A 24222-nucleotide genomic window follows, 5' to 3' on the forward strand; every position below is an offset into this window, starting at 1 on the left:
TGGGCCAATCAGCATGTGATCGCCTGCGGGCGCGAGTCGCGACTGCCCGTTACATCGCGACTTTCGAGGCTGCTTTCACAACCCCACAAACACTCACAATGTCATGATACTCCACGATGTCCGGTGATTTCACCATATCAAAACACGCATAGCGACCATGGATCCACGGTACAACCACCAGTACGGCTACCCCAATGGGTCGAACGCCCAGTATCCTCCACAGCAGCCGCAGAATGGCTACCAGCAATATGGCCAAGCTCCCCAGTACCCGCAGCAATATCAGCAACAGTACCCTCCGGCGCAGATGCAGATGCATCATGGGTATCCACAGCAACCACAGCAAAGGCAGTCCCAAGTAGTTATACCACGACCGCAGAGCCAGCAGTATATGCCAATGCCTCAGCATCAGCAACCATACTCGCCACAGCAACAGTACCAGCAGCGACCATACCAGCCGCCACAGTACCAACAATTGCCACAACAACAGCTGCAGTACCAGCTGTCACCGCAGCAGCAACCGCAGTACAGGCAAGCTTCACAATCGCAGCCTCGACCACAACCTCAACCGCAGTCCCGAGCGCAACCACAGGTTATGATACCTCAGCAAGCCCCTAGCTCGATTCCATACCCTCAGATGTCAAGTCCCCAGACGCCAAGCCCGAACATAAGACAAGCGCAGGTGCCAGTACAGCGCGCAAGCAATGCCGGGGTTTCACAGGTCGATGGTGCCAAGGACATGTATCGAAGGCAAAGTGCGCAGCAAATCCCTACGCCACCTATGTCGAAGCCAGTACAGCGGACAGTGCCACGCCCAGAGAGCATGCAGCGACCACAGCAGATGCCTCCAAGCACGCCAGTTCAAGTCCAAGTTCAGCAGCAGTGGGTTTCGAGCAGTCAGGCCCAGGTCAAGATTGAGCAGCAGCAGCCGCGCCCTACACCGCAGGTACAAGTCACACCTCAACGCACACCGTCACAGTCGTACACGCCGTCGAAGCCGGTTCAGACCACTCCAACACAACAGACACCTTCACAGCAGACCTCTTCACAGCAGACCTCTTCACAGCAGACATCTTCGCAACCGAGATCTCATCCCAAAGTCGTAATTCCTCGGCCTCCGTCCCATCAGCTTACATCCCCTACGAAAGCCGCCCACACACAATTACCACAGAAGGCATTGCCAGCCGATCTGTCAGTGATGCTGCTATCGGCAGCGGACGAATACATCACTGCGGCACGTGGTATGGGATCGATAATTGCACGACAAAAGAAAAATGGTGATGTACAGCAATACTACAAGCTTATGTCGACTGCGATGGGGTGTATGGACGCTGTTCTGAGGAAATACAACATGCAGCCACGAGACGAGGCGAAGCTGAGACTCAGGTATGCGAGTCTGCTCATTGAGGAAACAGACAACACGGCGGAAATCGATGAGATATTGTCGAAAGGAATCTCGTTGTGCGCTCGCTGTCGCCTCCAAGATCTGAGATACAGCATGTTGCACCTTCAGGCTCGTTATCAGTTCCAGACCAACCACCGAGCTGCATTTAAGGCCCTGGACAAGGACATCTCAGAGGCCGAGACGTTTCAGCAAATCGCTTGGGTATACGCATTTCGATTCTTGAAGGTCTCTCTTCTGTTACAAAGCACCGACCGTATTGAGGCAATACCTGCGCTCCAGCAATTGCATGCTATCAATGCTTATGCAGAGAGACGCGGCGACACCGCAATAGCCTTTGCCTGCAACACACTCGAGGCGATGGTTCATCTACGATCTAGTGCTCAAGACCGCCTAACCGAAGCCCAGCGAGCCATTGCGCAAGCTCGAAGCCTGCAACTCACGATGTCGGCGAAGCAGCAGGGTTCGTTTGGTACCCTTTTCAGCGTCATCGACCTCGCTTGTAGCGTGCACCAGAACGCACCTGACACCGCGAAGTCAACAGCTCTGATACAAGCCACTGCAGATGAGAATGACAACAGTCTTGGGACCGAGGATGGCTTCTTCACTGTATTACTGGATCGAACTTCCGGAGGCAGCTTGACCACAGACACAGGTGGCATCTTCAGGAAGAACGATGAGGGTCGCGATGAGCTAATGTTCACCTGGCTGCCAAGGGAAGATGTCAAGGCACTGTGTTTCCACATCTGTGCTTTAGACCAGAGCGTCCATGAAAAGGCACTTCAGCTAGTCCAAGAAGCCCGTTCTCGAACCAACGATTCATTGCGCAAGCAATCTCCATATGGCTTGCCCATCTCGACCGCGTGTGCGCAAACCCAGTGGCGCAAGATACTAGACTGGCACGCCACGTTCACACTTGGACTCATAGCAACCCATCGAGAACAACAATCGACAGCCAATGATGCTTTGAATTCGCTCACAAGGCGAGTCGCATCTCCCCCGTACGCCAACCAGCAAAACTACACTCAGTCCCTGTCATACCTGGAAGCTATTACCGATCAGACCAATGGTCGTTTCAACGCCGCGCTTGCCACATACTCATCGAGTGCATATGCATTTACCGACAAGGGCCATGCACCAACATTGACAAGCGACCTTGGTATACTCGCAGCATTCAACCGCTTGCTCATCGCAAGGGATCCGGCTCACCCAGATCACAAGAACGTTGGCACATTACTCGTACAACTACGACTAGCCTGCGAAGAGCATCCCAGTCAGTACGTTCGCATGGCTTTCACTCTCGTCAATGCCCTCTCGACCCTCGACCCATCCATCAACCGCCTGAAAACCCTAATGAACAACGCAACACAAAAGTCCCACGACCTCTTCAAACGCACACACAACCGCGAGTTCGTTGTCATGTCCCTCTGTTACTTCACAGCACGCTTCTTCATCGAGCCCATCACCGATAAATCTTCGTCAGCTGCCAACGCTGTGCGGCAACATGCGAAGCAGAGTAACAGGCCGTTGTGGATGGCGGTGGCTTGTGGTCTTATGATCAAGGTTTTTGAGCATCACAATAGTGTTGCAGAGAAGCAAAAATATGAGGAGATCTATGAGAAGGTCAGGGTGAAGTTGCCAGCGCCATTAAGGGGTGACGATGTTGATGCTGAGGGCGAGGATGATGATGAGGACATCAATCTGGTGGGATAGGGCTCGTTGTAAGACATCAAGGGAACACGGTGCATGTGCTGGCGTTATATGATGTGCTGTGTATGAATGGGTATACCAAGGGGACATCGAAAGTGCGGCGCAATTCATTTTGTATGAAAAGAGATTTGTTCTCACGGTTACCTTCGAAGGTTTGTGGTTTTCAGAATTTCGCAAAATGCTTCAGCAGCCATTCTGAAGTGTTACAAAACAAACCTCAGATTCCCAGCGACTACGATGGTCGCATTGCGAAGCATTTGGCTGCTGTCGTGCCAGCTTCCACCATATCCATCGATCTCAGTCATTCGTCCGAGCCTCCTGCATGCCGTGTCTTGTTCATCGTTAAAGTTAATTCAGACACGACCATCTATGTGCTCGCTTTGTGTAGGGCACTGCCGCTGTCCTGACAATCTTCGTTGTTCCATTGGTCTCGACTGACACAGTGCCTCTCTTGTAGAAATAGCGAGGCCAAGTGCTTCCGTCTTCGTCCACAGGGCTCTGGGACTTATATTGGGGTGGGAAGCCCAGGAAACGGATTTTGGAATCATGCTTGGCCAAGTACTGCATAATTTGCTCAGCAATCTGAGCGTATCGTCACCGGCGTTCCAGTATGGTGTGATATCCGCGCAACAGCGGATGGCTCGCTAGTTCGGGACTTTCGAGCGTTGGGTGTTGTGCAAGTACTGCCTACGTCGTGTGTTAGAACGTCAAGTCAGAGCCTGTGGGTTCTCAGACTTACTATTGACTCCTCCAAACTGTCGGAATCAGACAAGTTGCAAGGTTCGAGGATTCCCATGCTGTCGATGACGGAGCTAAAGTCCCCAAGACTCAGCCGTAGTCTGGTAAGACGCTGACAACTGCTAACAAGCTGCTTCAGCTCAGATGCAGAGTAGACTCGATCATGCACGGCAGCATAGAGCTCGAGATACTTCAATGATTTGCCAGTGCGTTCGAGGCTCCTCAGAATTGGAAGGTCACCTTCTGTAGCGCCTAGCGTGATGTGTCTGAGGCCTTCGATCGTTTCAAAGAGCGTTTCGGTGGTTCTGCGAATGTCTTCGGGCACTCGAGCAGCTGTGTAGGTAAAGTTCTTTAGCGGACAACTGCCAGCCTGCGTATCCTTTTGCAAGAGATTCCAGTAATAGACACGCTTCAACACAGTCTGAGATCTCCAGTGCGCGTAAGTGAGCAAGGTCAAGGAGGGTACCGATACAATCAGCGGAATCTGATAGGTTCAAATCGTTCAGCACAAAGGAACGTAGCTTGAGTAACGGGGCCCCTGCAGGTAAAAGCCACCCACCGAAGTGATTAGCCATGTGAAGCCTTCCTTCAACATGTAGGTCTCGCAGTACAGGCGCATGCGGAAACCAATGGGAGAGCATGCTGATATACAGACCACCTGCAATATAATTGAATGTCTGAAGAACACAGCGCGTTTCGTAAGTCTTGTACGGAGCCTGCATCTGCGCCGAAGTCCTCCAGAGGATAAAGTCATGTGCTTCAATTCTTTGTGGTCACGCCTATGAGAGAAGTATCGCCCTCTCCATTTTTGCGTCCTCATATATTTTCCAGGAACTGCTGGGAAGACATCAACTCCTTGAACTCACCGAGCATGACAGGTATCGCGGTTGCTCTTTTCGTGACGCCAATCGTACCCTCCAACAACGACTTCAAGTTAGGATCCAGTCTGAAGAAGTAGAAAGGCCAAGTATGACCGGTGAGGTCTGCGAGAACACCTTCCAGCTTCTGCCAGCCTTTGCAATGCTGAGCGCAAAATGCAAGGTGTTGAATGCGCGAATTTTCACCGACAAGTTTTCCGCGAGTCGCTCGTATTTTCGACTCAGTTCTTCTGAGTTGTCATGATATTGAAACGGCCAATGTGTGTGTGAAGATGGGGAAGACGCACCAGTGTCTCCTGCAGAATCATTAGTTACTTGAGCCTCAAAAGATGCGCATGAAACGTGGACTTACTAATGGTGCCTTGAACTGCTGTAAGTCGACTGAAGGGTCATCTTCATCCCAAAGTGCTGGATAGCCGTCCACGTCGAGTTCGTCCTCCAGTGTTGCGATGTTGATGCCCAGAGTTTGAGGCCATTACAAGTTCTAACAAGCTGCTCAATTCGGCTCGCAGGAAAGTAAGTTCCAGTAAAATCTGCCTGAAGATAGAGCACATCTAACAAGAGGTGTTCACTTAGACTTAAGAAGTTCAGAAACTCGTATTGTCTAGTATCCAGTAAATGGTGTGAAGGGATTTTCCCAATCTGATGAGTTACATGCCAAGTTCGCGACATAATTGCGTGTTTTCGTTTGTATACACAAATCTTTCAAGATCACAGTTGTCCTGACGCTTGAACGTGTGGACGAATGCCTCCAGCACCGGCTTGCACATATCGCCCCTTTGGATAGCGGTTGAGTGTTTCGTAACGGTTGAACTCTGATTTGGTAAGGATTGTTGTGATAATCTCTCTGAATAACAATAGTGAGTTCCTCCAGTTCGTTGAGGTTCCCAGAAACATGACTTGTGTCTGGCACACCACGGTTGTCCCGCTCACTCAGTGGAACATCACGGGACTGTAGACGAGTTTGAGTCGTGAGCAAAAGGCCAAAAATGCGCTGATCGAGTTTCACCTCGCTCCGGAAAGAGGCGAGAAGATTTCGTGGTAGTGCTCCAAGCACAAGAAGGAAGTTCAACCCCGATTGAGGTGAAGATTCGCGCTGATAGAGCGAATTCGGGACGTCCAAGATGTGGATATGCTTTACGTTATTTAGAAACCCCTCAGGTCATGGGTTGATGAGTGTGATGATGTCTCTTGTGTCTGTCGAGGAAGGTACTCTCAAACGTGCGCCAAAGCACGGTTGCTGCAGCGCTACTCCAGTCTTTACTAACCAGACTAAGATCCTTCAAAAAATGTATTGACAGATGCTTTCAAGTCAATGAAGCTATAGTGCGTGATGGAATATCCATCTACAAAGCTGACCACTGCAACTCTACATCTGATGGCAAGCGCGCGGATTCGTCTCTCACTCCGCTCTGATGCAAAAGTAGCCGATCTTGTAGGTATTTGGGTTGGAGCTGAATACGTAGAAGAGTGTGTAGAAGTATGTGGGTTCTTATGTGAGGTTGATGTCTTCCAGAGCACGCTGGTTCCGAGAGTGTTTGCTTTCTGCATCTTGGGCTACTGCATTTACGCAGAAGGCTGTACGACCTTGGCCTTTCCGTTTGTGGGGCTGAACCGAACGGGACCAGTCTAGGAGAAAGACGACAAGTCATCTGCAATTTGACCGGTCCGAGAGCCTCCAATGGCTGTTTTGGCCAAGGCGGGACGCAACATGTAGCGATGTGACAGCTTCCTAGGACAGCCGTGAAGTCTCAAATAGCGTAGCAGAATGACTTGTATACCTCCACAAGCGAAGTGACAATCTCGCCAATTCTCTCCTAAGACGTTGAAGCTTTTATACGGCGTTTCTATTCGGTAAGACGATCACCGGAAAGATTTGGAGGGACTCGGACGAAAGATTGATAGTCAAGTTTTGAATGTGTTACCTTCGCCTGTCCATACCCGGGATGGCTCCACGTACTCCCAGGAGCGACATGTCATCTCTTTAGCAGCAACACCTGTCTAAGATCCGAGCAGGGCGGATTGTCTTCCTCTATCGAAAAGCTGGGATGAAGTATGCCATCATTGCAAAGTTGAAGACGTCCAGGATAGCATTTGCATTGCTAGACGACCAACCAGGGCATATCGGAAGATGTGAGCAACACTGAACCTGGAAACATTTTGCAAGGTCGAACTCGACAAGATTAATCTTAATGCCTGTAGACGGAGTTGGCCATGGGAGGCTAAAAAGCTTCTATGGCTTCCAAGGTCGGGATGCAATGATGACTAAACTGCGCTAGTGCCGAACAGCATGCGGGACCACCTTGCTACACGTCGTTCGCATTAACCCGCTCTACGAGCAGTACTGGCCATGGCAACTGAGGCGCCTGATCCTCGGACCTTACAGTCATGGGAGGATGCCTTCCAATACCCGATTCCAACGGTGCAGAAGCTCGAACAGCAGCTCCGCACGACGGCAGATGACAACCGTGAGAAGCTGCGATTGCTCGTGGGGTACATACAGCTCAATAGCCGCTGGATTTGAATTGTTGTGCTAATTATGGCATAGGACGAGTTATCGCAACCTCCTCGACACTGCTGAAACGATCATCGACATGGAGGCCCAGATGGAACAGGTTGAATTGAAGCTCGGCCGCATAGGCCAGAATTGCAATTCAAGAGTCTTGGACAAGGTTTCTGGAAATGCACTCAAGATGGACACACATGCAAGAGGCAGTGGTTAGTCTTTGGTTCATCGCAGATGGAGGAGTCTATTGTTGATATGGGCCTGCAGATGTCGAGCGGTACACATTTGCATCCCAGCTCTCGGTCCTACGAAACGCACCTACGGTCAAGACACGATTGATGAGGAAGGATGACCAGCACCTTCTCATCGCAAAAGTCCTTGTGATCTCCCGCCTCGTACACAAAGCTCTCAGTCAGTCGAAGAGCAAGCCACCGATTGTGGATCAGCTATGGGAAAAGCTACTCTCAGCGCGCAGGAAGCTACTGCGAAGGATTGACAGGCGACTCGCGAGTACCACCGGCGAAGCTACGAGCTTGGTGGAGAGCATGTGCGCGTACGCGCTCGCCACAAGCTCTACGCCATCTGATGTCTTGAAGCATTTCCACAAAGTGCGCAAGGAGAAGATGGTGAACGAACTGAAGAAGGGAGGAGACGAGCTTGCCAAACGAGGAATCAATGCCCTTCAACTGTGTATCCAGACTTGCCAGGAGACACAAACGATCTTTCCGAGACGTCTGGCCGAAGCTCTCGCAAAGCTGAAGGCGCATCCTTTGATCCAAGACCAGGAAGTACGTGGCCTATATGAGCTGAATCTGGACGTACACGACCGTTGGATTGGCGACGAGGTGCGGAACTATACCCCTTGGCCACGCCATGACGAACTTCAGAGACCGGAGGCAGAAAGGATATTGTATCGTTGGTCGAAAGATACAATCATAATTTTCTTAAAAGAGGTCAAGACTGCCCTTCAAGGTGAGGACCGGTTGGCAGAGGTTGCAAGCTTGCGTCAGGAGTTGATCGAAACGTGGATGTTGTCCGGGCCACGCATGGCAGGAGTCAAGTTTGCGAACGTCTTGGACGACTTGCGTGACATGATGAACGAGAAGCTGGAGGCGATTGTGCGAGCACGTACACAAGCACTGCAGGGTGTAGTTGCAGAACTCACCACTGGTCTAGATGGGTTACCTGCCAATAACGATACGCCTGGCTTATCGCTCTGGACTACCACAACTGACGGCAAGGATCTGAGCAACGGAGCGCAGGCGTTCAAGACAACCATACTCAACACACACCAAGGACGGGACCAAGCCACTCTGGGTGTGACGGCTGCTTTCGACAACTGGATGGACTCTGTGCTCGAAGTCAAAGGCATCGTGAAGAGCATGAAGGAAGCGCGCTGGGACGATACTTTCGCAGATGAGATTGAAGAAGATTCAGATGATGACCTAGGTGATTCGAAGCAGACGCTGCTCAGCGCGGACGACCCTCGGTTACTGGAGGATGTCACACAAGAGGCCATTGGCAACTCTTTGCAGGATTTGGGTAAGAGCTTGTCCCAGATCGCGCAGAGTGTGACCGACGGCAAGGATGACGGTGCTGTACGCAAAGCTGTCTTCGTTCTTCGAATTGTTCGAGACTTCGGCGATCGGATACCGCGTCTGCGCCTCCAGGAGAGGTCATTACCGCTCCCAACGCCGTTCACATCAGACGTCTTGAAGCCGCTCCATACGACCCTTGCCGCGCATGTCGCTCAGCTGACACTATCATCTCTCGAGACTTCTCTTGCCTCCTCGATAAAGGGTAACACTCAAACACATATCCTGTGGGAAGGACATCCGCCGTTACCGAGCCAGCCCTCGCCCAATGCCTTCAGATTTTTACGAGAACTCAACAGGACCATGGCGCGCCTGGGCGACGATCTTTGGGCTCCTGCTGGTGTCGCAGTTGTCAAGGGCAAGATGTCTTTTGATGTCATACGCCTGTTGGAAAAGCACGTCGAAGCCATCAAGGACTCCAAGCCACAGAAGCCTATTGAAGCTAACACACAGGACAAAGAGTCGGATGAAGCTGATGGCAAGGAGAAAGGCAATGAGGCTGACGCAGCTGACGTGGCACCTTCAACTCAGGAAGACGATCTCAGAGATCGAAGGTTGAAGCAATTGCTGTTCGATGCGCTCTACATGCAGCGGTTCTTCAATGACGACATCAAGCCGACACAAGCCACGGACGATTTGATCAAGAAAATCGGCGTAACAGATCTGGACGATGCCGCTGTTCAAAGATTGAAGAAGAACGCAGCCGAGTACGCGAAGAAGACATACCTGCTGTTCGCTCTGCTCGCCTGAGGCGCGCTACGTCACGCACCATTACTGTAGCGGTCGAAGCAAGAGCGGCCCGATAGAACCCATTCCGAATAATCCATCATTGACGCCATGACGCATTCAGCGCCGTTGTTATTAGCTTCGTGGCAGTAAATTTCCCAAGCGACTGCCAAGGCATATGACATGCAGGAACGGAATGCTGTCAAGCCACTCCAGCTGCACAGCGCTGATTGCGAGGTTAGTGGCTGTTGGATGAGCTTATTTGGACGCATCAACCGCTCGTTGAAAGTGCATTGTATGCTTCACAGAAAGGCCTCGCCTTGCATGTAACTCGAGTGCCACACGAGGAAGCAGCCAGCAGGTCGCAGAGGGGCACGCGAGGACAGTCCGTTAGACTTTACGCATGGAAAACATGTTGGGGTGGAGGCTGATTGCCCTGGTTCAGGCTCAAATGCTACCCTATACGCCCTCCCACGACCGCCCAAACGCCGGATATGAACGGATATCTTGAAAATGCACGCTGAATCTCCCACTCCCCTCTCTTCACACTCTCAATGTCCACGTTCCTCTCTTACGTCTCATCCATCTTATCCCCACACCTCAAATCCTCTACCTCCTTCCTCAACAGCTCAATCTCCTTCTCCTGCGCCCTCATCTTCTCGAGCGCCATCTCAATCAACCGCGCCTTGTTAACCGTTCTCTTCTCCCCCGGCTTCCCCTTCCCACTCCCCTCACTCATCCCACTCAATCCACTCATCCCACTTGTCTCACTAAACACACTCTGACCATCCAGCTCCTTACTATCCTTCCCGCCATCACCTCGCATAACAACAAAACACGTCGTTCCGCTGCCAAACGTGACTTCGCCGTCAAGCAGGAATTCGGCGAGATCAACCATGGCGGTTTTCATACGGTCGCGCCGCGCTTGCTCGGCCGCCCGATGCGTGGCGCGCTTCATCATTACTCCCGTCGCCATGGCGGTGCTGAAGTGCAGACCCATTTCTAGGTGCTGGCCACTGGAGATGAGCTCGTAATTTGATTTGGAGGCGAGGAGGTCGGCTTGTGGGGTTGTTACGCCGCCGGCTGCTACAAGATTGTTAGTATGAGGTGTTTTGGTGGATATGGGTGATTTGGGGGACGGACCATTGCTGTCTGTTGTTGCTATCGAGGATGTACGGCGGGCGATTGGCACTCTTTTCGTTTGTTGGGGTGGCTGGGTTGATATCTCGCTGATTGTTGATATCGTGCTCGCAGTCTCTGCTGCCATGCTTGGGCTTCTGGTGCTTGCTGTTGAGACTGATGGGTGCTTGATTGGCCGAATCGGGACTGATGCTTGGAACTGCGGTTGTGGTTGCAGTTGAGGTTGTACCTGAGCATATTGAGGTGGTGGGTGGTTATGATGTGGTTGTTGCACAGGTTGGACTTGTGATTGTGCGCTCTCTCGTACAGGACTGTATCTCCTCCTCTTCTTGAATAGTTGCGGCCATGTTCTGCTTAGTGGGCCGCGGTGTGAGTGTGTGTCAGTTTCCACCGATTGTTGGAGCGGGTAGGGTTGCATGATGGTATCAACGTTATGGCATTGGAAAGGAACAGTCCAGTAATGGAGGGTGCAGTCCTAATCCGGCTTGTGTTGGCGATATGTTATCGAAGTTGTCCAGCTCTTTGCTCGAGTTTCAAACCCCAAGGTCCAAGTTACTAAGACGTGGACCGCGTGTTTAGCTTGTCTGACAGGCACCCACTGGTGAGACGCGTAGTACTTGGGTCGCAACTTCCATTCGCCGATTTGCCTAGACTAGCTCTTTTACTTCTTTGAATGAAGGACGGAAGATGCGGATCAATGTATCTCACGATATCTGAGACACAGATTTCGCCATTATCTATCTGACCCGCCGACACATTAAAAGCAAAGGTGGCACCTACATCCCTTCCCATAACCCCCGGAGCATGTGTCGAAGCTGATGCTTGGCGTTCGTTGCTCCGCGATAGTGCCTGCTCCAGCCAACCACATTCACTCCCAGGCCCACGTGTAGCGCCAAGGCTCAGCAACGCCGCGCAGACGAAGCGCAGCGTCAGTGTCAGAGCGCCGTGGGATTGCTGATCAGCCCATTTGAGCACCGTGGTAATGCCCAGATAAGTTTGGCCTGATTGTGGGAAGGTTGCCACTAGGTGAGGCACGGCAGGAGGAGATCGAGTGGAAGTTGCCTGGGTGGAGCAGCGTGTCTAGCTCCCGAAACCTACGGGCAGAGCCCCGGATTGCTTCTCAGAGCGGCTGGTGCAGGCAGTGAATGAATACGGGTTTACAATGGCATGTATGACGAGGGGTGGTGGGCAATGGATTCAATGGATTTCAGCACGTGTGAAATGAGAGCTAGGGTCAGACATCAGGCTGATGATGCTGGGCGGTGGCTAATAGCGACATCGATCACAGCACCGGGGAGGTCCTCAAATCGGTTACCTGGTGGAAGATAGGCAAATGGTATCAAAATTGGGTATCGAATCTTGTCGCTAATCAAATAAATCATACAACACAGCTCCTACGTCGTACTCACTCTGCTCACCATCTCGTGGCTTTCGTGACTATCTTTATACTTTGAGTGCCCGCCAGGCACATACTCCAGATCCTCATCTTCAAGATCTGTGTCCAGCGCTTCGTCGCTGAGCATCTTGGGGTTGAAGGCGAACGCACCCTTGGGTACAAAAGTACTCGTCATAACGAGCATGGCAATGATTGTGAACTGAATGCCTGCAACGTTTCGTATAGCAGGCTGAATCTGATCGTTGTTCGCATCAGATACTCGATCGATGTATGTGCCTAAGCACACTGATGCGATGGCGTAGGTGACGATGTATGAGCTGTAGAGGAAAGCCATGACTGCGCCAAGTGCTGAGACATTCTTGGTATCCGACTCGATGCGTGCGAGCGACGCTTGAATGTAAGCCGCAAGAGACACGTCGCCGGCAGCCCAACCGAAACTGATGGGAAGGAACGTCGCTGCAACGATCCATGCCTGCCCTACATCGCCCTTCGGTGGGTGCCAGAATGGCAGATACCAGACAATCAGAAGAGCTAGCGCGTCGATACGCAGCCAGGGCATCGGCGTTTGCACTAGATTTGTGAACATGAACACGAACAATGCACCCAGCAGTTCACCAAAGTTCGAGCCGCCAACCATAATCTGCGCCCAAGCTGAGTTTCCAAGGTATCGACGAGCGACTGCGGGCGCGACTGCGTTTTCGAGGTATCGGTGCCCGTAGAGGGCAACTGCATATCCGGGAAGCAGCCATACGAACTTTCTGTGCGTGAAGATGATCCTGCCGCCGGTCCAGATCGATTCGAAGAACAGGTAGAAGCCGCTTCCTACAGCCTTAACGTATGTTGGCTGGCCCTCGAGGACCAGGTTGCTTTCGACTTGAGGCCCCGCTTCTTGAATGAAGAACCAGAGGAACGATGCTGCGGCGAAGAAGATTGGTGTGATGATGAAGGAGAAGTTGTTGCCGAAGTGCGGAATCAAAGCAAGCGCTGTGCAGAATGCGCCTGCCGTGCCTGAAACCTCGTAGAAAATGTGGACGAGCGAGTCCATTTGTCGTAGCTTTTGGACATTGCCGCCTACGAGATCTCGAGGGATGACTCTTCGAATGAGCTCTACCATGCCGTATACAACACCGCACACACAGTCTGTGCATTGTCAGCATATGTTCCCTTGCGAAATGCACTGTGGAGAACACGCTCTGCCGTTGTGATGAGGTGCTGTGGGCTTTGGTGGAGCTACTTACAGATTGGGATCATGCCGTCGGTGTTGTAGTCTCCGTAGTAACTGAAATCTCCTTTTGGGTGTCCCTTCGGTACGAATTTACCACCAGTTGCTGCGTCCAGGATGAGAAGTATGCTGCTCATCACCCCAAAGACCAAGATGGCGCAAGCCAGAACATTCTTCGTTGGATACCTCTTGATCAAAGGTGCTATCAAGATCGAACCCACACACTGGAAGGCCTGGTTGAGTCCAGTCAGGATGCCCACACGCTGGAACGTGATCGAGATGTGCGTCCGTTTTTCGAGTTCATCATAGCGGTTGGTTGCAAGAGCGATGACGGAGCCATTGAATGCTTCAAGTCCAAACTTGTACATCATAATACCGGCGATGTATATAGCGATGTTTCGCCGTTCGACGGGTGTGTAGATCTTCCATGTTTCGCGAATGACCTCAATGGGTCGGAACCTGGCCATGTCGGTGTTTGTGCTACAGACAGTAACAGCGATTCCAGAAACGCGGAGACGTAGTTTATACACCACGATAGCCGGGGCGTGATGTTCGAATTACCCGGCCAATCAGGGTAATCGACTGAGCATGTGCAGATGATACACGCTACAGCCTTCCCCAAGAATGGCTGCGACGCCCGCATGAGTGACGAGAGCGCATTGTGGGAAGTGTCTGTCCTTCGTATCAATTGAAGAGGGTGTCGCAGTGATTCCACGGCCAAGGTAGCCCAGTCCAAATGCGAACTTGGCGGGTTGCTCGGTGTTGTCCAGTCAGGGTGTAGAATGCAGCACGTGGAGAACGCAAGCTAATTCCCGAGTCCTGGCCGCCAACATCAACATGGGTCTGGCGAAGTGCAGGAACGCATCTTAGACCTGGACTGTGCTCTGCAGCTGGACAAAGCTCTCTGGCAATGTCACTACGAGCTCTGGAGTTTGAACAATTGACTGTGACATCGTGAAGAACGACAAGGCCATGGACTAAGTCGATAGGATAGATAGCTGAAAGGTTCATGAAATGTGCATTGTCAGTATCAATGCGACAGTAGCGATGTTTTCCAAATAATTGCCGGCAAAGGCTGAACCGGACTTGTGCAAGTTGTTCCTCAGCTCCCCAACCCTGGCAAGCGCACCCTTTGAACGCGTCGTCTCAGAAAAGATGCGTGGTCGTGGCAGTCCTTGCAGGTGTGGGTCGGTCGATCTACCCACTTCGATGGGTTCCTGCAGTAGAACGCGCTGGTCGCAGGTGTGACCTGCCGGAGTTTGAAGTCAGGTTACAGAGTTCTGCAATCATGGAAATTTCCGAATATGAGGTTTCTATGTCGTATCAGTAACTGAGTACATACTACAGTATGGAAAGCGGAGCTGACCTCTTCGCCGTTCCGGTGGCCCAGGAGATGTTCTCTGATAGGCGTCAAAGCCTACGCTGCTCCATCCTGACGTTCATTCTGGTGTCTCAATCGCCCCAAGGGTATCAATATGCCATCATTCAGTCCAGCTCAATCAGAGTCATTCTCGTTATACCGGCGCGCATCTCTGGCTTGCTCAGCCTTCTTGTCATCTTCAGCTTCTCGCTTCGCCAGAGACTCCCGTAGTCGCTCCTCTTGCTTCCGCCAGTGGCTGCCCTCCTCGTAGTCTTCACTGATGCCCAACGCTTTTCTCATCCTGTCACTCTCCTCTGCCTTTGCTTTGGCAAGATCGTGAACCTGATGTGACTTCAGCCGCTTAGCGTTGGGACCAGCATCTTTCCCATCTTTCCGTTCCTGGTCGAGTTTTCGGCGTAGGGCTTCACATTGGTCGTCGATTTCGTCTTCGTCAACACTGCACATTGTCAGTATATACGTCGTCCCCTCGTAGACAGAAACACGTACCCTTCTTCTTCAAGCTTGTCCCTCAGTTCGAACACTTTGACTTCGATGTCACGCTTCGCCTCGTGTTCGAGTATATCTGCGTCTGGCTGGCGCGGTCGATGTCTTGCATGATCGAAATCTTTCTGGTACGGCGCAACCTTGTCGCGGGGTCGGAGGAGAGAGCGATTCTTCTGAACGTAGCCGGAAGTACCGCTACCTCTTGGTGTCGTGAGTCCAACGTTGTCAGCCATGATGTGTGATGTAGTTGTTCAGGCGTTTCGCGCATTGAAGCAAGAAGATGCGGCGCGCTCGGAGGTGCCCCGCCCAAGATTTCCCTTTGTACCAAATGACGACTCACACAAGATGAAGTCCACACATCGCGGCGCACGCCTCCCAGTGGACCGTCAATCATATCACCTACCATGAACACCCAAGAACCGCTCACTGAGCTGCCGTTTCCACCGGTCACCAAACAGCACATCCTCAACTGCTCCTACCACAGCTGGCACCCAAAGTATCGCGCAATAACACCAAAGGCGCGCCTTGTGCCCTTACCGGCCACCTTCCTAGAATACCTTCGGTCTGATGGCATCGTATTGCCCCCAGAGGATACAGACAACCCTACGTGGTCTGACGACGACAGCGGCATCTTCTCCGGCGCAGACAACAACGATGGCGGCGAGGAAGAAGAGGCAGACCCCAGCGTTCTCTGGCGCGACACTCACGAGGCGATTGAGGGGGCAATAGAAGCGCTGGGCGGCAAGGTTGCGCCTAAGCTGAACTGGAGTGCACCGAAAGACGCAACATGGATCGCTGCCACGAACAGCATGGAGTGCTCGACACCCAACGACATCTACCTGCTGCTGAATAGCAGTGACTTTATTACTCACGACCTGGCACACGCCTTCGACGACACTGCCGATCAGTCGACTTCGCCAGACCCAGAAATAGCATACCACCTCGTTCTACGAAAGTGGATTAACCTCAACCCCAGCGTGGAGTTCAGATGCTTCGTGCGGAATCGACAGGTGATTGCATTATGCCAGCGAGACTTGAATCACTTCGACTTCCTCTTCAACATGCAAGACAAGCTGCGACAGACCATACAGGACTTCTTCGATTCCAAACTGCGAGACACGTTCCCAGACCCCAACTTCACCTTCGACGTATATATTCCGCCACCGCACGATAGAGTATGGATTGTAGATTTCAATCCTTGGGCTCTGCGAACAGACCCTCTCCTCTTCTCGTGGTTGGAGCTGCTTACGATGGAGGTGCCTGATGTCAAAGATACAAATGAGAAGGAAGAGGTGGTACGCATACCTATTGCACCAGCCGGTGGTACTACAGTCATATCTTTAGACGATATCGAAAGTGCGAGCGGCTCGGACGATTCGGATGGAGATGATGTTCAGGAGATCTGGCAGCCAGAATTCAGGCTGGTACGAAGAGACGACCCAGAAGCGTATGGATTCACAACACCGCAGTATAGCGCACACAAAATGCCTAGAGATGTTGTGGACGCAGCCAGCGGCGGCGAGGGCATGATGCGCGAGTTTGCAATGCAATGGCAAGATGCGCAGAGGCTGGCTGAGCAACAGAGACGAGAAGATAGCGAAGAAGACTAGACACTAATACTTCAGTAGTTTTGCATTGATATCGAGACATAGAAATACTACCTTGACTGCTTACCAACAGCCTTTGGAGCGCGTAGCCCTCATAATGATGTCCTGACTGCCAGCAGTCTCATGCCTTCCATTGTAGCCATCATAATGCAACATCGTATCCCATATCGTATCCAAGCATGGCACCGATGCATGGTACCCAAGTATCCTACCCAAACCACTCCCTCATATCGTACCAATCCCACCTACCAACGGGGCCACCTTTCCTGTATCTTCTAGACCTCAGTCAAGAACTGGTCTAGGTCACTCAATCGCACCTCCCGTCCCCTCCCGGTCATCCTCCGCCCGTTCAGCCCCACAGGCGCCTGCTCGATCACCCGCCAATTCTCCCAACTCGTACTCACAACCCTCTTCTCCGGCTGCGGCGCCACACCCACAGTAACGCCGCACCCCAAGCTCCCGCGCTTGACCTGCATGTCGATCTTGCCACCGCATATACCGCGAAGTAGATGGCTGACGGGGCTTGATTCGTCGCTCCACACGCCGGAGTAGGACTCGGCGCCGGGGTAGAGAATGCGGGCTTGTAGGGAGATGAGCTGGGGTGGTGCGGAAGGGGTGGGTGCGGGTGTGGATGAGAAGAGGACACGTAGTGTGTCTTCCAGGGCTGCGAGGGCGGCGGAAGATGTGGACTTGTCGAAGGCGGGGAATGTGGTTGGTGATTTTGTAGGCGGTGCCTGTCGCTGTGGTGGAGGGTCGAGACGCAGTCGTGTTCGACTGGAACGCAGACACGGTGTGGGGTTCGCTGTTGCGTGGTACATTGAGCGTACGGGCGTTGCTGCGAACGAGGATTGTGGTGTGAGGCTCAGGTCTGCGTTCGAGTCGAGGGAGGCATTGACAGGTAGGTCTGACTCTTTGGCGCTCGTGTAGTATCCGGAGATGTAGACGCGACGCGCCTGCTTGAGGAGAGACGGGTAGAGGTGGTTCAGCACCAGGACGCCATGTGGGTAGGATACATAGAGAGACAAGCCTTCGGTGTCATCCGCGGCGGTGGGTGTCTCTTTTGAACGTGCGGCTTTACGCGCTTTCCTACCGCGCATGTAGTCCTTCAGCTCGTCGTTGACCATACGACACGTCCTCAGCAAGGCCAGTGGGCCTGGCAATTGCAGTTGCGGCTTGCCGCCAGTCCACGCGTCTTCCTTGTCGAGGGCGACTTCAGGCGGTGTAGCAACAGAGAGGAGCGCGGCATCATGATTGCTGCGCACAATAGGCGCGAGGTCGAGTGGGAGGCCCGGCACGTCGACTTTACGCGCTTTGTCGCGTATGCGGTGACCGAAGATAGTGGTGTAGCCAGCAGAAATTGTGATCGCGTGAGGCTCGGCGAGGAGGTAGTCGTAGATGTGACAACGCAGTTCTGTGGGGAGGGACAGAAAGCCACAATACGTGTCGACCGCTGGGAAGCATGCGGGCGCCCGTGGGGCATCCTTGACGCGCATCTTGAAGCAATTTGTTGATATCTAAATTTTGTGAGGTGATCCAAAAGTTATATCAGGTACCAAGAGCGTGATATCGATTCCAAGATAGTTCTCCAGGCACTGAGAATGGTGGATAGCTGAACTGCAGTCTGGACCTGGCTCTGTTTACGGCGTGGGGTAACGACGAGAGAAGTCCGTGTCGAATTGATGGCGGAGCAACCGATGAGGCGAACCAAGTAAACGAGTCATTGTCATGCACAATTTGCCCACCGCTCCTTCTGTGCAGTCGCGAACGCCGTGAGCCAATCAAAGCCGGTCCCCAGCACAATCTTGTTTCAACAGATGTGCATAACCGGGTTCTAGTGGGCGATCCAGTTCGTTTGCAGTGGATCTTCAGACGTTTTTCACTGTCTCGCGAACAGGTTTGCGTTTCAAGTAGTTCCATCTTGACCGGAGAAAATCTCAGGGTCCAGTGGATTGTGGCTAGTTCTCATGTTCTTAAGAAAGTCGGATACTGTAACAGACACTTTTTCTTTTTACAACACAGCTAGGAGGTCTTCAGCAGATCCTAGACAGTGTTTCTACATAAGGCAAAATATTCTATAGTCATATATCTGTGTATCAGTCTACAAGACTCGCGCCAACCTGCTCTAACTGCCTCCCAAAACTTAGAGTATTGCAATCTTGAATTCGGCTTAAAGACTGAAAGAGACTTACCAACGGTGACGAAACGGTTGCAGCAATACGAACCATGTGATGGCGCGCTTTGCACCAAGATCTTGAATCTGATTGACAAGAAGAATTCACAATAACTCCGTATCATACATTCTACCTCTGGTCTGCCACTCAATGCTGCCCAGTAGCAGGAAGGACTCCGGTCAAGGAACAATACCGTGCTTTAGCTGAGGCCTGTTGCCTCAGATTTAGATCATCTCAAAATGCAACATAAAAAGGGCAGTTAAACGCGGCAACAAGGGCAAGCCTGGTGAACATGACACCTCCTACTCACCGGTGCTAGATCTCTAAACAGCGTTCACTTTGTGGATTCTGCCTACCTACATCTTCGAAGGCCACGAGAGCAGCTAATCAGTTAGAGCAGTTGAAAGCAGAACCTCATTGTAATGATGTCCATGTCGCAACTACCTATTCCACTCCACTCATATCTCAATATCAAGTTGCGCAAGCATAACCTCTAGCGCAGAAACACAAGCAAGGACGTAGGTGTAGTGAGCGTCGGCGTTCTTGAGGAGCTTCTTGACATCAGTCTGGGCAATGAGGGCTTTCTTAAGGGTAGTCTGGAAATTGTTTGGGAGTTGTAACCTGAGATTCTGAGAAAGGTCAGCATGAGTAATCATCAGGAAAGAGCAAAAGATACTTACTAGGAGTAGCAAACTGATTGTTGACGTTAGTAGTGCTTTTGGTGAAGTTGTCGAGCACCATGTCATGCTCAGCCTTGTCTGCCTTGCTCGCGAGCTGAGAATGCTGTAAATATGTTAGCAATGTCTAGAGGTAAGCAGAAGTCAGAGTAGAACTCGTAAGCAGAGCTTTGAGCTGCACAACTTTGCAGCGCAAGACCTCAACGCAAGCATCGTCACTGTAATCAGCACCGAGGCTATGAAAGGAGCATGTGTAGACAGGGACAGGAGGCTGAGCGGGCTGAGCAAGAACTTGGAATTGAAGTTGATAGACTCAAGCTTGAGGTGGTGGGTTCCACATACCGCGGGCGCGGCTGGCGCGGCCAGGGCGGCGGGGAGGCTGTGCGTAAGAATTGAAGTGATAGTGAGGGAACATTGTGCCTCCGTGCCCAGTGTATTACCTCCGTGGTGCCAATAGTCTGACTACCTCTAGGCTGCTCCTTTGACCCCACAACTTCACTGCAACGCTGAGACCACAATCCCGAAGAACGCCTAGCCTTTCACAATCTAGCTGCGTTGTTCTCCTATCAGCATAGTTGCCTCTATAGAGTCTGCGACTCTGTAGTAGCGTCGAAATGTTCTGGGATAGGTTTAGACTTTGGCACATTATTTCTATATCTCGATACCAATGTGAGACCAAGAACCACCATACGCCTTGTCCCCGATATGCCTACATTCTCCAAATGCCTGTAATTTCTCAGCAGATCCCTCTAGCCATCACCAATTAATTGTAACCGTCGTTCCTCCTCCACTCCGCATTTCCATGGCATTAGCAAGCTTCACCCTCGCCCTATACTCCCCATCCTCCGCATACTCAACATCCATAAACACAATCCTCGCATGCTCCGGGACTTCTAAGTCCCCCTCCCCTTCCACATGCTTATCCAAACCCATCTCCTTCCGCGCAGCGCCCTGCTCCAATTCCCAAGCCACCATCCCTATCCTCCCCGCCAATCGCCCATCAAACAACCCCTCCCGCCTCGGATGCTTCAGCATAACCTCAAGCGCATTCTTGCGAAGCGCAACACACGATGAAGGTGCGCTGGTGCCGATCAGCCAGAGTGCGGAGAGTGGGCCAGGGGCGGCTGAGTAGACGGGTGTGGACGGGGGCGTAAGTGAGAGGAGATGTGTGATGTGCGGCATCATGGAGGTGAAATGCTCGGCTGCATCGTAGGGAGTGGCAGAGAGCGGGCTGGTGACGTTGAAGTGGCGGTTTAGAGGGGCGACGGAGGAGCGCAGCCAATGGTGTGTTTGTGCGTGGAGAAGGATTGTTTTGGAGGAGTTTTGGAGTGGTAGGTTGATGCTGAGTGAAGTAGCGCGGAGGGTGTCGAGGGTGTGGGAGATGCGCTGGAAGCGGGTGATGAGGGAGTCGTGCTCGTATTGTATGTTCTCTCGGTCGGTGAAGGGGCGGACTACGCAGCCGCGGTTGAAAGCGAGGGTATCGTTGAGGAGAGTCTCGATGCGGCAGTGTAGCTCGGAAAGTGCCCATGGTGAGCTGACGTCTATATCTGCAGGTTCTGACGCTTGCATTGTTGGGACGACGGGCTCCCAGTTCTGGATGTCCGACCAGTTTATGCTGCTCCGTGCTTGGATGTCCAGGCCAGTGAAGATCGATCGTAGCGAGTTGATGTTGACGGGGTGACTGTTCCTGTCGTCATAGCTCTGGAGCTTTGTCTCTTTCAGCATGCGTATACCGCTCCGTAGATGGTCGAGCGCGGCTTGTTGCTGACCCTGGAGGTTGGCCATGCTGCCAAACAGGACACAGCAAGTCATGGCTGTCAGCTTGTCCACCACACCAGTCCTACTGTTCTCGATTTGGTCTCTTACTAGTCGCTGTATGGCCTTGTTTGACTGGCTCAGTGCGAACTGGAACTGCTGGTTCGAAACATCTTTTCCAATATGTGACGATGTGCATTCGAAAAATCTCCTGTACATTGCGCCGAGAGCAATGACGCAGTGCTGAATCGAGGCATATTGATGAGCAGCTTGCAGGACTTGACGCTGCCAGAACGCTGAATTAGAGCTTCGGGCTAAAGCCGGGCCAGCGTGTTTGATGTAGAACTGGAGGTTGATACGTTCATCGTCTGATTCAAGGCGCAGTAATGGCACAAGAAAAGATGGTGCGTCGAAGGAGCGAATCTCTAAGGCAAAGTCGACAATGTCTTGACCAAGAGTCAATAAGGGTGGAGACGTGGAAGGTGTTCTTGTAGGCGGGGACGTCCGTGTAGGGACGAAGCCAGGATCGTAGCCATCACACGCGCGGCCTGTGGTAGTACATCGTTTGCAATGTGGCTTGGTTTCGTCACATTTTATTCTGCGGATCCTACCAGACGAGCATCAGTATTGTTGTGTTACACGTGGCTGTAGCGAGCGATGGTGCAGAAAAAGCTAAGTGCAGATACACAACCTCTAAATTTGTAGGAGGAAGTCAGAGCAGATTTAGCTAGACCTTGTAAGCTGATAAGTAGGCAGAGGGACTAAAAGTGAAAGGTATCATCAGTACGCTTGGTAGAAAGGCAACATGGATTCGTGTAGGAGTGTGACCGAAATCAGCACTCACTTGCACGTTTTGCATCCTGTTCTAGTCTTCGGCCTATAAGCTCTGCTTCGAGGTCTTGTAGCAAGAGTAGTAGCCATAGCTGACGAATAGCAGTCAAGCTGATCGGGTAGGCGAGAGAGCAACAGTCGAGCCAAGTTTACACGCGATTGCGGAAGCCGATCTTGTCCGCGATGTGCATCGTTTGAGCAGCGAAAGAGACGAACTGTGCAGGTTCGTTGATGGTGTTGATGCTATCCTGAAAAGTTGCGCCTGGGTCCACTTTGCAATGTAGCCAATGAACTCGAGTTGCCTTTGCCAGTTTTCAAGTGAGCTCCTCTTGCAAAAGGGATTCGTCCAGGCAACTGCCGGTGTTCAGACACTTTCGCTGCCTGTTTCGCCCGTTTGGTGGTTGGGAAGTGGGTCGTTGTATGAAAAGGCCGTGCATGGTGAAAAATTTGTGGTGAGGAGGCTCAGCACGGGCCTTGCGCAGCGCATATTTAAACGCGAGAATCTCCGTCCCTCTTTATCTTCCTTAGTTCGACGATAGTAAGTTTTCCCACCACATCACACTGCTCAACACCGCTGTCTCACGCGCTTGAGCTCACTTGACCAATCACTAACAACTCCATAGCTTCATAGAATCATTTCTATAGTACACGTCCTCTTCTGAGCTTCCTACAGAAGCCACAGATTCTCCAACCTGGTTGATGACTTTCAGCCTCGATGCCCCGGAGTGAGGCCTTATTGCACCTGCCTTGGCGGGTGTGGCGATGATCTTCAGCCAACTGGGCTCGTACTTCGGTCGACTTGGACGGCAGGGCGTTGATGGCAATCTGACAGGCCTTTTTTTCATCGATGCACCTGGCTTGCTTGGTGCTTGAAGAAGAAATATTGGTCGCTGGTAATGAGGGGTTCTTTTCGTCCCAATTCCGACGTAGATTCGCTATTGCGACGAATCAGCAAACGCCCCACGGTCGCAGCAAGCGTGAAGATTGGGTTTAGTAGCCTAAAAATTATCGGCTTTCGCTATAGGCGGTAGATCTGGAGATCTCTAGCAGATCTCATACAGCTAGCTGTGTGTTGCTGATAAAGTGCACTGTAATCCTTTGTTTACACGTGAGCTTACAAGGTGAACGAAAATACAATTTGAATGACTGCCTAGAATGAGTGAGCTGCGCATTAATTCTGCAGTATCAGAAGCTGTAACGCTGCAGCTGCCAACGCAATGCACAAGATGGACATGTCTGTTCTAAAGCTTTCACCTATCGAACAGGATGAACAACCGTTCTTGCATCGCGATCGCGAGTGGTAGATCGCAGTTCAACCTTCGGTATAACTCTGGACATGTGCTCTGGTTTGCTTCTGCGAGGCAAGCGGCAGGTATGAATCTTGATAATATGCGAACCAGTCCCGCGTGCGTATGTAGGCACCTGCAACGGCTAGTAGTGGTGCAGCCAAACAGCGTTCACGAAATCGTAAGTTTGTGGAGGTGGGGCATACGACACTGCATGATAGTGAGCCCAGGATCATGAGCGAATCTTGCATGCGGCGCACATCCACAGAGTGACACATCGAATAGGGAGAAAGCTCGCAAAGAACGCTTGAAGCCTCCTAGAGGTTACTTGTAGAGTCCGCGGCGGCTGTTTTCGCAAGATCTCAAGATGTGGTTGTGTTCGTGTTCGTCGCCTCGGTCAACTGTCGGACAGTGAAAGTGCGGCGCCGAATCACGATCAGCTGCTTTCCGATTTCTTCCTCTGCCTTCACGGATCCGGCAGAACCACTCGAATGACAACCTTGGAACCCACTCTCCACTTTCCTGCGGTTGTGTATAAGAGACCTGTCATACCCCGCCATCCTTGACTACACTGTAAACCAGACCGCCTACTACTCGCTGTGTACCGCTGCAGACTGTGATCCGTTGTTACGTCACACGCACACTGCCCGCCTATAACCGCATAAGACGAACGAGCACCTCGAGTCATCCCTGGCAAGAGAACCTGCCGCACTATAAAATC

General features: G+C 52.0%; 8 protein-coding genes across 8 annotated transcripts; 3 read left to right on the forward strand and 5 right to left on the reverse strand.

Moving 5' to 3' along the window:
* Window positions 1-157: 157 nt before the first annotated feature.
* BU25DRAFT_380409 (uncharacterized protein) lies at window positions 158-3112 on the forward strand (the record flags this gene model as incomplete). Its single annotated transcript, XM_033699633.1, has 3 exons — window positions 158-432; window positions 529-883; window positions 995-3112. The coding sequence occupies 3 exons, from the start codon at window positions 158-160 to the stop codon at window positions 3110-3112; spliced, it is 2748 nt and encodes a 915-aa protein (XP_033567406.1).
* A 239-nt stretch (window positions 3113-3351) lies between these two features.
* On the reverse strand, window positions 3352-4466 carry BU25DRAFT_464148 (uncharacterized protein; the record flags this gene model as incomplete). Its single annotated transcript, XM_033700115.1, has 3 exons — window positions 3352-3796; window positions 3849-4268; window positions 4407-4466. 3 exons carry the CDS (start codon window positions 4464-4466, stop codon window positions 3704-3706), a joined length of 573 nt encoding a protein of 190 aa, XP_033567407.1. The 3' UTR covers window positions 3352-3703.
* Window positions 4467-7061: 2595 nt separating this feature from the next.
* BU25DRAFT_380411 (uncharacterized protein) lies at window positions 7062-9576 on the forward strand (the record flags this gene model as incomplete). The annotated part of the gene is made up of 3 exons (XM_033699634.1): window positions 7062-7218; window positions 7274-7443; window positions 7499-9576. The coding sequence occupies exons 1-3, from the start codon at window positions 7076-7078 to the stop codon at window positions 9574-9576; spliced, it is 2391 nt and encodes a 796-aa protein (XP_033567408.1). The 5' UTR covers window positions 7062-7075.
* Window positions 9577-10123: 547 nt separating this feature from the next.
* On the reverse strand, window positions 10124-13777 carry BU25DRAFT_327394 (uncharacterized protein; the record flags this gene model as incomplete). Its single annotated transcript, XM_033699481.1, has 4 exons — window positions 10124-10295; window positions 10329-10638; window positions 12098-13228; window positions 13327-13777. 4 exons carry the CDS (start codon window positions 13775-13777, stop codon window positions 10124-10126), a joined length of 2064 nt encoding a protein of 687 aa, XP_033567409.1.
* Window positions 13778-14805: 1028 nt separating this feature from the next.
* BU25DRAFT_328992 (cwf21-domain-containing protein) lies at window positions 14806-15407 on the reverse strand (the record flags this gene model as incomplete). The annotated part of the gene is made up of 2 exons (XM_033699554.1): window positions 14806-15127; window positions 15178-15407. The coding sequence occupies 2 exons, from the start codon at window positions 15405-15407 to the stop codon at window positions 14806-14808; spliced, it is 552 nt and encodes a 183-aa protein (XP_033567410.1).
* A 78-nt stretch (window positions 15408-15485) lies between these two features.
* Window positions 15486-16835, forward strand: BU25DRAFT_405142 (D123-domain-containing protein). Its single transcript, XM_033699706.1, has one exon. It carries the CDS (start codon window positions 15579-15581, stop codon window positions 16782-16784), a length of 1206 nt encoding a protein of 401 aa, XP_033567411.1. The 5' UTR covers window positions 15486-15578; the 3' UTR covers window positions 16785-16835.
* On the reverse strand, window positions 16796-18458 carry BU25DRAFT_405143 (uncharacterized protein). The gene has a single exon (XM_033699707.1). The coding sequence runs from the start codon at window positions 18272-18274 to the stop codon at window positions 17057-17059; it is 1218 nt and encodes a 405-aa protein (XP_033567412.1). The 5' UTR covers window positions 18275-18458; the 3' UTR covers window positions 16796-17056.
* A 342-nt stretch (window positions 18459-18800) lies between these two features.
* BU25DRAFT_444037 (uncharacterized protein) lies at window positions 18801-22624 on the reverse strand (the record flags this gene model as incomplete). Its single annotated transcript, XM_033700016.1, has 8 exons — window positions 22229-22624; window positions 20483-21991; window positions 20070-20219; window positions 19972-20008; window positions 19633-19735; window positions 19309-19335; window positions 18971-19038; window positions 18801-18821 (listed from the first exon to the last, which is right to left on the reverse strand). The coding sequence occupies exons 1-8, from the start codon at window positions 22303-22305 to the stop codon at window positions 18801-18803; spliced, it is 1992 nt and encodes a 663-aa protein (XP_033567413.1). The 5' UTR covers window positions 22306-22624.
* Window positions 22625-24222: the final 1598 nt, after the last annotated feature.

This window comes from Macroventuria anomochaeta (genome assembly GCF_010093625.1).
Source record: "Macroventuria anomochaeta strain CBS 525.71 unplaced genomic scaffold BU25scaffold_1, whole genome shotgun sequence".
Classification (NCBI taxonomy): domain Eukaryota; kingdom Fungi; phylum Ascomycota; class Dothideomycetes; order Pleosporales; family Didymellaceae; genus Macroventuria; species Macroventuria anomochaeta.